Genomic DNA, 9,623 nt, shown 5'->3' on the forward strand with positions numbered 1-9,623 from the left:
CACAAAATGTATCTGCTCCCAAAAAAAGACTGCTAAAGGTTGAGGCACAGACTGATGAAAGCGGCCCTCCTGTTAAGGTGCAGTGTGTAGAGAATGAGGTAATACATTCCAAGTCCCTAAGGTACAATGTTATTTACTGAATAACCTTGAAATTGTTACAGATCTTCAAACTATGGAAGCAGTCATCGACTCAGCTGATTGTGGCCATTGTGAGGTGTCCTAACCAGAAGTTGGAGTTCCTGTTACATCATCAGGATTTTCAATCATTGTTCCCACATTCATGGATAACAGGAGAGGTGCACCGATCCTAAAAACTATTTTATTGCATAATTGGATAATTACATTTGCATGTAACAATGATGTTAAGGGGGCAACGCAGTGGCACAGTACATAGTGCTGTCGCCTCACAGCAAGAAGGTCGCTGGTTCGAGCCTTGGCTAGGTCAGCTGGCATTTCTATGTGGAGTTTGCATGTTCCCCCTGCGTTCGCGTGGGTTTCCCCTACAGTCCAAAGAGATGCGATACAGGTGAATTGGGTAGGCTAAATTGTCCGTAGTTTATGAGTGTGAACGAGTGTGTATGGATGTTTCCCAGAGATGGGTTGCAGCTGAAAGGGCATTCGCTGCATAAACATGTGCTGGATAAGTTGGCAGTTCATTCCACTGTGGTGACCCTGGATTTATAAAGGGACTAAGCCGAAAAGAAAAGAGTAATGATGTTATGAATTGATGTAAGCACCAAAATAATTTGAAAAATGACACTGTTATATTTTAGGCTATTGAGTGCTATATACGAGCTGTACTAAATATGAAGGGTGCCAACTTGTACCAGCTCAGCCATTATACAGCTGGGATTATTTTAAGTGGAAACGAGGACCAGATGGCATGCCAAGGGCTGAAAAAAGTGAGAGCAACCGCTTCCTATTACTAGGTTTGTACATGTATAGTATACATACATAATCATGTACCTTAATGCATAACAGGTCAACTTTGAGCAATATGATGGGATCATCACGTTTACAAATATCAACAACCACCACTGGAGGTTTGTGGTGAGTAAAACACTACAACCAATATATATATATCATTGTAAATGTATATAAATGAGTAATTGTAATGTTTGTTCCTTCAATATAGTTTTTACATGCAGAGACTGACAGCCTTTTCATTCTTGACCCTCTAAGGGGTGTAAATGAAATGAGAGCCGCCCAAGATGCATGCCATAAGTTTGGGTATGACAGTTTATCAATAAATGACAGTTATTGTACATAAACATGTTGATGCCTGAGATCATCATGAACTGCACTGCATTTTCCCCAAAACAGAGCTTATTTCCACATGAGAAGACAAAACTATGGAAGGCAAGACTTGGTGGACATAAAATGGAAACCGAGCACAATTGAGCATTCATTTCAGGAGGACGATTCCAGCTGTGGTGTTTTTATAATGCTGGTGAGTAGAGTGTAAAGACTTTTATATAAAGACTGTCCTTACCTTTTTATTTTTTATATGATAATATCTCTGCTGTCCTTTTAGATGGCCAAACAGGTGGTGGAACAGTTCCCAAAAATCCCTGAAAACATTGACATCACACCCAGCAAGGAAATGATGTGCGAGTACAGAAAGAATTTGGCCGAAGAAATATTGCTGGCATCAGGTATAACGTACTTTGAAAGAACATTGTACCTCCCTTAAAACAGACTCAGTGATTATGATCCTATGTGAACCCCGGATGTAAGTGGACACTGGCAGGCTTTGCTGCCACTACTCACGGGGTTACCTTATAATGTGGTTTTAATGAGCTATGGCTTTTTGGTTTTAATGTTTTACGGCTTGATTACCACACCAACCTATTGGACATTCATTGTCTCTCTGCGTCTAGCTTGGATATGTATGCTGTCCTTCATCACCCTACCTGCTTACAACCCCTCTGCTCGCGATGTGGGCTAGCAGTCCTTGTCACTGGTTTTCATTTGTTTGGACTCTCCTAGCACTTGTCCACCAACCCGTGGCAGGCTCGCTACACCACACGGCTGCTGAGCTTCTCTGCCTTTGTAGTCATCAGCGGTGCTCCATCTCCACCCAGAACATCGTTTTCCTAGATAAATCTACCGTGGATCTCGCCGTAATTTCCAATGTAATTACCACCATGGCAACTCCAATGCAATTGGTTCATCTTGGTCCAGTGTTTGACACACCCCAAAAAGTACCAGCCAGATGATTGGAGCGTATTAGCCATCCTAGCCAGGCTAGCTAATACTTCCCTAAACATTACACACAATAGCTCCTCCATCAAACTCGGTCTACTTAACATCCGCTCACTTACGAGCAAGAATCATCTCATCCAGAATCTCCTCCTTGACCGCAAGTTTGACTTTGTGTTCAACTAACTTGGCAGCAGCCTCATGACTTTTCACGACGATTCCACTCCAGCTGGTTTTGTTTACATCTGTCAACCTTGCGGTTCTCGCAGAGGTGGTCTTGCAATAGTTTATCACGAGAAGTGGAAAGTATTGCAGGTATTCGTTCCTTTGTTTTCCTCATTTGAATCTTAGTGTGTAAACAGCCTGGACCAATTCCCACTATCATTGCCACTGTGTACCGTCCTCCTAAACCCCCAGTAACTTCATTAATGACTTTGCTGCTTACACATGTTATTACTGTCATCAAATGCAATACATCTAGGGGAATTCAACATATGGACAATATTAATCACTCTTTAACTAGAGAGGTTTCTTCATTTCAAGATAGCTTTGGACTCAGATACTCAGATTTCCCCACTCATACACAAGGTCATACTCTGGATTTAATATGTTGCTCTAGACTAATTATAACTTCCTGATACCACAGTAATTGCAGACCTTATTTTGAAATCTAAATCGTCCACATGTCAGCTTAATCCTATTCCCACAGGTTTGACCAAATCTTGCCTTACATCTCTGCTTTACTTCCATATCGTCCATTATCCACTCCTCACAAACCACTGGAAGTGTTTCTTTTCATTTCAAAACTGCAGCCGTCACCGTTATTCTGGGAAAAAAAAAAAAAAAAAACGGGTCTGGATCCCAATAATTTCGCCCCATTTCTAACTTACCCTTAATTTCCAAAACTCTAGAAAAGAAAAATCCACACTTCACTCCCATCTCATCTCATAATAACCTTTATGAACGATTTCAGTCTAGTCTCAGGTCACAGCACAGAAACTGCACTCATCTAAATCACAAATGATCTACGTAAGGCAGCTGATTCTGGACACATCACTATTCTCATCCTACTCAATCTAAGTGCAGCTTTCAAAACAATATCTCATTCCAACCTACTCAATAGATTATCTTCTATCACTATTACTCTTGCTGTGAGGCAAACCTGCTATCTACTGCATCACCATGCAGCCCTACTTAGCAACATTTTTCATAAATACAATTTCTACTTCCACTGCTATGTGGATGACACCCAGCTCTACCTCTCTAGCAAGCCCAATTCCCTACTCCCCCTTTCCATTCCCAATAATTGCCTTTCTGAAATAAAATGCTGGTTTACTTCAAATTTCTTAAAACTTGACAGTGATAAAACTGAAATTGTTTTTGTTGGCACCAAATCTACACTCTCTAAAGCCTAGTTTATACTTCTGCGTCAAGTGACCGGCGTAACCCACGGTGCATGCAACGCGCGTAGCTGTGCATTTATACTTCTGCACGCTCAAGCTGTTGGTCTGCATTAACACTTCCGAAATGCTAGTTGGCAGTGAGGTGTAAATGTTCCTCTGTGTCGAGTTTCTTCGCTGTTGTTTTGCTTTTCCTGAACACTTCCTGGATGTACAAGTGGCTCAAACTCGCTCATTTTGAGGCAGGAACCGGCGGACGTGCAACAACTTTAACTATGAGGTAAACACAAAACAAAACTTTCCATCCGGAGCTCCTTCACGGGACTCCACACTTGTAAACAATCGCTTCATCAGGCTCGCACCATTCATGCGGCTCTCGGTCCCGCCAAGACTTGTCAGCGCTACCAAGCTGACCAATCACAGAGCTTACGCTACACGTCGTTGTGACGTGTAGTTAAATTTTTTGAGAGGTGCACGTCAGCGACGCTGACAGCCACGGCGAAGGGCTATGCGTCAGTGCCGTAGCATACGCCGGCAATTGACGCAGCCTTAAATCTCTCGCTATACATGCCACTTCAGTCTCCCGCTCTGAAGAGTTTGGGTGCCATCCTCGACAGCTTACTATCCTTCCAGTCTTATATCAATAACATAACCAAGTCTGCATATTTTCATCTTTGTATTATAAATGGTCTCCGCTCCTCTCTCACCACTCACTCCACCTCTATCATCATACACAGCCACGTCAGCTCACACATTGATTATTGCAATTTTCTTCTATATGATCTTCCACAGAAATCCCTTCAGAAGCTTCAACTGGTCCAGCACTCAGCTGCCCGCATCATCACCAAATCAGCCCCATTTTACACGACATGCACTGGCTTCCAATCCAACCCAGAGTCGAATAGAAAATCCTCCTGCATATATTCAAGGCCATCTATAACCTTGCACCACCTTATTTGTCTGATTTCCACCATATCACCACTCGTTTCCGCTCCCTTAGATCCTTCTCCTCCATTCACCTCTCTGTTCCCTCTGCCCATCTCAGCACAATAAGAAGCAGAGCTTTCAGTCACTCTGCAACACTAGCAATGATTCCGTCCAAATTTGCGAAAGAACTTTATGCACAAAACTGGATTAACGCATAAAAGACGTGCGAATAAAGCAGCGTTTCCATCCAACGAGTCAAAGCAAACAAAATCATCACTTCCTGATTAACTGGCACCAAATATCAACAGTTAAAACTAAATTTGCTGCAGAAGCTGCGTCAATCTTTTCTTCTAATAAATGACTTGTACCTCAGAAGGCAATCCTGACACGCAGTGAACGTGTGTTTTGAAGGTGTCACACACGGTTGATTCTGAAGGTCATTAATAAAATAATAACACATATTTAAACCATAGGGTGTTTTAGAATGACCAAAACAACATTTTAGATGTTTTATAATGTGCGCAGCCTGCTGGTTTGTCCATTTACACACATTTTCATCATAACATGATTTCTTAACACAAAATCACATGACCTTTTTTTAATGCGCATACTGAAATTTGTGCGATAAGTGTTTCATTCGTAGTTTATGCGCATCTTTTCTTATCGAAAAAAGTTTATCCTACTCAATAATGTGCATAAGTTTTTCTTATGTGCATTTTGAAAATTTATGCACATCATGGTGTTTCCAACAACCGTTTTTTATGTGCATATGCAAAATGCGGATAAAAATAGGTGGATGGAAACATAGCTATTGACTCTTCCTCTTTTTAAATCCAGACTTAAAACTCCTCTGTTCAAAATAACTTGCTCTTTCTAACGGCATACTACATTTTGTATCATGTCTTTGAATTTTATCATCTATTTTTATACTGTCGGTTTATTTTTTATACAATTTTCAATTTTTGAATTAAGGGTGCTTTCGCACCTACACTTGTTTCGGAGCCTGTCTCGTTTACCCAGTTAGCGCGGTTCATTTGGCATATGTCAAACCAGCAATTGCGCTAGGATCCACGCCAAATCAATTGCTCTGGTGCAGATCGATTGCAGTGAGAAAGCGATGCGATCCGAGCGCGGTTATGTCACAGTGTTTTATGGATATGTAATAGGCATACGGCTATATGAAGAGAGGGTTTCGCAAGTCTGCCGGATGCCCACAAACGAGTGATAATCTCCCGGTAATCTCGCGTCTCCCTCCCAGTCCTCAAATAGGCTACGTCGCGCACCCTTCTCACCCCTCCCCACCGCCTCTCCTCACTCTTCAGACATGTCGCACGCACCTTGTCAAACACCACCAAACCACCACCTCTCCTGACAACTGAGCGGGACTCTGCAAAATAAACCCTGACACTGACCAATGTAAGGAGAGTTTTCTTACATGTGACTTGTTTTAGCTATTTTGGTCTGTTTAGAAACTTTGCAGTATGAAAGCGAACCGCACCAAGAGCAAAGAGCAACAATGTAACAATTGTAATCTCTCTTTCAGAACAACTGAATCGATTCACAGGTGTGAAAGCACCCTAAGTGTATATACACACACGTTGTACAGTGACCTTGGGTTTCTTAAAAAAGGCGCTTTAAATAAAATGTATTATTTCTTTCTAACTATCATAGTGTCAACAGCGGAGTACTGCTCTGTGTGCGGAAAACACAATGACCAGAGTCAAGATGAATGCATCTGGGTAATGACTACACCAGTTTTGGTTGTTGAGTAGCATATAGGTGTTTAATTAAAAAGTGTTTTTATTTGGTAAATTTTGTAATTCCAACAATTTAGAAACAAATGTGTCTACATTATTTTATTTTCAGATCCAATGCAAAGTATGCCAGAGATGGTTTCATCTTTACTGCCTCAGGATGATTCTGCCACCAGAAGAACAACCATGGATTTGTGAATTGTGTTTGTAAGCTATTCAATCTGTATTGACTCTTTGGTGTAATATGCGAATAGTTACTCGTTTTGCTGCACTTACTACAACAGATTGAACGTTTGGAATTAAAAGTTGAAACAAAGTTAAAATGATTAACTGACATGCTGTCATGTATATTGGAAACTTTAGATAGAAGTTATCTGTTATGATACTTGTTATAGATTTGACTTTTTTTTGTTAGTCTAGAACCTTAATGCTTTGCATAGAATCAATCGAGTTCACGCTATTTTCAAAGCCTTATTTGCAACTACAAATCAATATTTAATGTTTTTTTTGTCATTTATAGGCTGGTTTAGTGTTTGAAATTTAAAAAAAAATGTCTGAGGTGCAGGGGATGTTGTGTTGTTTGTTGAAAATGTTTTGTGTACATATGGATGGTTTGTTGGCCAATAAATTCTGTTCTTCTTTAAACACAAATGACTTAGTTATTTTAGTGTTAATTTTGTGCCCATGATGTCATATGCTCCAATATTGTAATGTGAAGTGGACTCTGACAAAAGAAATGCAGATCCAAACACAGGTTTGAGTATGGTCAGGCAAGCAAGAGTCAACTCAGGGGCAAACAGATGTATACAGGCAATCCAAAGTCGTGGTCAATTTACAGGTGGATGGTTAAAAGGCTGAGAGCAAGCAGCATAAACAAAACAAAGCGAGGGTCAGAAACAAGTCAAGAAGAGTGTTGTTTTGTTCACAAACCGTATAACAAGACTCAGCACAGATGTTCTTTGTTGTTTTATGGCAGTCGGCAACAAACATTAAGTAGCATTACCGCCGTCTCCTATACTAAAGTGTGAGCCGGAGTTAACTACCTCTCAAAAATTTATTTATTTTTAATCTTTTTTTTTTAATTGTTAATTAGTCCTGTTCTATTTAGATAGTTTAATAAGCTTTCATCATGGCCTCATCAAGTGTAATTTTAATGCCAAGATTTGCTTCATAATTTCTTTCTTTAATATTTCTCTTTTACTATAATGAATTTTTGACAGTAACAAAAAAAATTGTTCCTTTTCCTGACAATGATCACATAAGCCAGTTGGATGTTTTCCTATGAAATATGATGTTTCATTTAAACCGGTGTGTCCTATTCCCCATCGTGTTATTATGCCTTCTGTTTTATTATTCCTTTACCTATGCTCCAATTACTCATTGTATCCCTTTTCCAAATATATTGCCATTGTTTTAATATATTATTCTTAACTATAACATTTGCTTCTGATTTAATGAATACGATATTTCATAACTTCATCTAGCTTGAGCAAAGATGTGTGTGTGGGTGCTCTCTTTATAGTCCATGTAATCAGTTCATGAGCGGCCTCAGCTGTGAGCGTTTGCAATCAGACAGGATCTAGGCCAGGTGTGAGTAGTGCATGACTGGATCTTGTAGTCCATGTAAGAGCGGATTTGTAGTTCGTTGGCGAACTGTGTGTTTACCAGCAATCTGCACGGGCTGGATCTCTGATGATCATGACAAATATATTATTAAGTCTACATGTAAATATTCATGGCATCATAATCGCACATTCACTATATTAAATTTAACCTAAACAAAAAACACAATGTAAAATTAACAAAACCTATAATTAAAAAACAAACAGGTGGCAATAAGCCACAATAATGTTTATTTATGGCTAGTTAGTATAAAAGTGTTTAGTTTAACAGTTGCTTGTCATTAACAGTCGCTGTCAGACATTATCAAAAGAAATGAATCAGGGAAAAGGTAAAAAAAAAGGAATTAGTAGCATTACTCAGGCATTTCAAGAGTTCACACTTAGCTGATGATTTACAAAGCTTATTTGGCATGCTGTCCCGGGAGAGAGCCCCGAGCTCAAGGGCTCCTCGAGCCCGGGGCTTCCTCCCGTTGGCAGAGCAAGAAGGGAGCCTGAGCTCGGTGGATCTCAGAACTCCCCTGCCGCTGTAGCTAAGGGAACGTAAGGAATTAGACCAGCTTGATTGTTAAGTATGTTGAATGTCTTTGGATGGTGGGAGGAAACCGGAGAGCCCGGGGAAAACCCACGCGGACACGGGAAGGACATACAAACTCCCCACAGAAACACTCACCGGTCCTATCGAACTAGGACCGGCAGTATTCTTGCTGTGTGGTTCACAGTGCTAACCACTGGACCGCCGTGCCGCCCAATTACAGGTAAAGGAGGAGAATAGGGGAGGAGGGGGGTTTCTTCCAAACGAAGATAAAGTGAACTGGAAACTTAGACTATTTATGGTGCCTTAGGGCTCGTATGATTGGAAGATTAGTGATTAGCAAATGCGAGACTGGACGTGATAAATCATAAGCACGTGATCCTCTCGAAATTAGTTTATGAATAAACTTCACTTCAAGAGTTCACACTTAGCTGATGATTTACAAAGCTTATTTGGCATGCTGTCCCGGGAGAGAGCCCCGAGCTCAAGGGCTCCTCGAGCCCGGGGCTTCCTCCCGTTGGCAGAGCAAGAAGGGAGCCTGAGCTCGGTGGATCTCAGAACTCCCCAAAATGCAGAATTAATCGCTCGGGACAGCAGCCGCGTATTCGAAGAAAAAACCCCCCAAAAGGCAGGAAATTTAGAGCTATATCCGGCTGCTGGATATAGTAGAAGAAAAGAGGTTAAATGCATGGGCATTAATTAGATAGGATTAATAAGGGTGAAAAGAGGATTCTAATAACTCTTGCTGGAGTTAGAGTTTGAAGGAACCCCTGCGGGGGTCATGGTTTTCGGGGTTAAGAAGAAGGGGAGAATAGGTGGTTTGAAGCAGTGAAAGAGAACTTTGAGAGAATCTTGTAGGAGTTGGAGCTCTAAGTGACCCCTGCGGGGGCCAGAGTAGAGTGAAGGTATGGAGCAGAGAGTGGAGGAGAGTAGCTCTTACGAAAGATGGAGCTTTGTGAGAGTTTGAGTTTAGAGCGGCCTCTGCGGAGGTTAGAGCTTGAGGGTAGGGTGTAGATAGGAGTGACCTCTGCGGAGGTTAGAGCTTGAGGGTAGGGAGTAGATAGGAGCGACCTCTGCGGAGGTTTGAGCTTGAAGGTAGGGTGTAGATAGGAGCGACCTCTGCGGAGGTTTGAGCTTGAAGGTAGGGTGTAGATAGGAGCGACCTCTGCGGAGGTTTGAGCTTGAA

General features: G+C 41.3%; 1 protein-coding gene across 3 annotated transcripts in view; it reads left to right on the forward strand.

Moving 5' to 3' along the window:
- Nucleotides 1–8,229, forward strand: part of LOC110438053 (uncharacterized) — a 21,597-nt gene extending 13,368 nt beyond the window's left edge. For 2 of the 3 annotated variants that reach the window (XM_021467495.3, XM_073927665.1), the window contains 9 exons: nucleotides 1–77; nucleotides 162–296; nucleotides 774–902; nucleotides 982–1,050; nucleotides 1,136–1,230; nucleotides 1,324–1,450; nucleotides 1,535–1,655; nucleotides 6,201–6,268; nucleotides 6,396–8,229. The exon at nucleotides 1–77 is cut by the window's left edge. In XM_021467495.3, coding sequence (XP_021323170.3) covers nucleotides 1–77; nucleotides 162–296; nucleotides 774–902; nucleotides 982–1,050; nucleotides 1,136–1,230; nucleotides 1,324–1,450; nucleotides 1,535–1,655; nucleotides 6,201–6,268; nucleotides 6,396–6,494 — 920 coding nt within the window. In that variant the 3' untranslated portion in view covers nucleotides 6,495–8,229. The remainder of the gene's footprint in view (nucleotides 78–161; nucleotides 297–773; nucleotides 903–981; nucleotides 1,051–1,135; nucleotides 1,231–1,323; nucleotides 1,451–1,534; nucleotides 1,656–6,200; nucleotides 6,269–6,395) is intronic. The other variant, XM_073927664.1, reaches the window with a different exon arrangement.
- Nucleotides 8,230–9,623: the final 1,394 nt, after the last annotated feature.

Source organism: Danio rerio, chromosome 17 (genome assembly GCF_049306965.1).
Source record: "Danio rerio strain Tuebingen ecotype United States chromosome 17, GRCz12tu, whole genome shotgun sequence".
In the NCBI taxonomy this organism is placed as follows: Eukaryota; Metazoa; Chordata; class Actinopteri; order Cypriniformes; family Danionidae; genus Danio; species Danio rerio.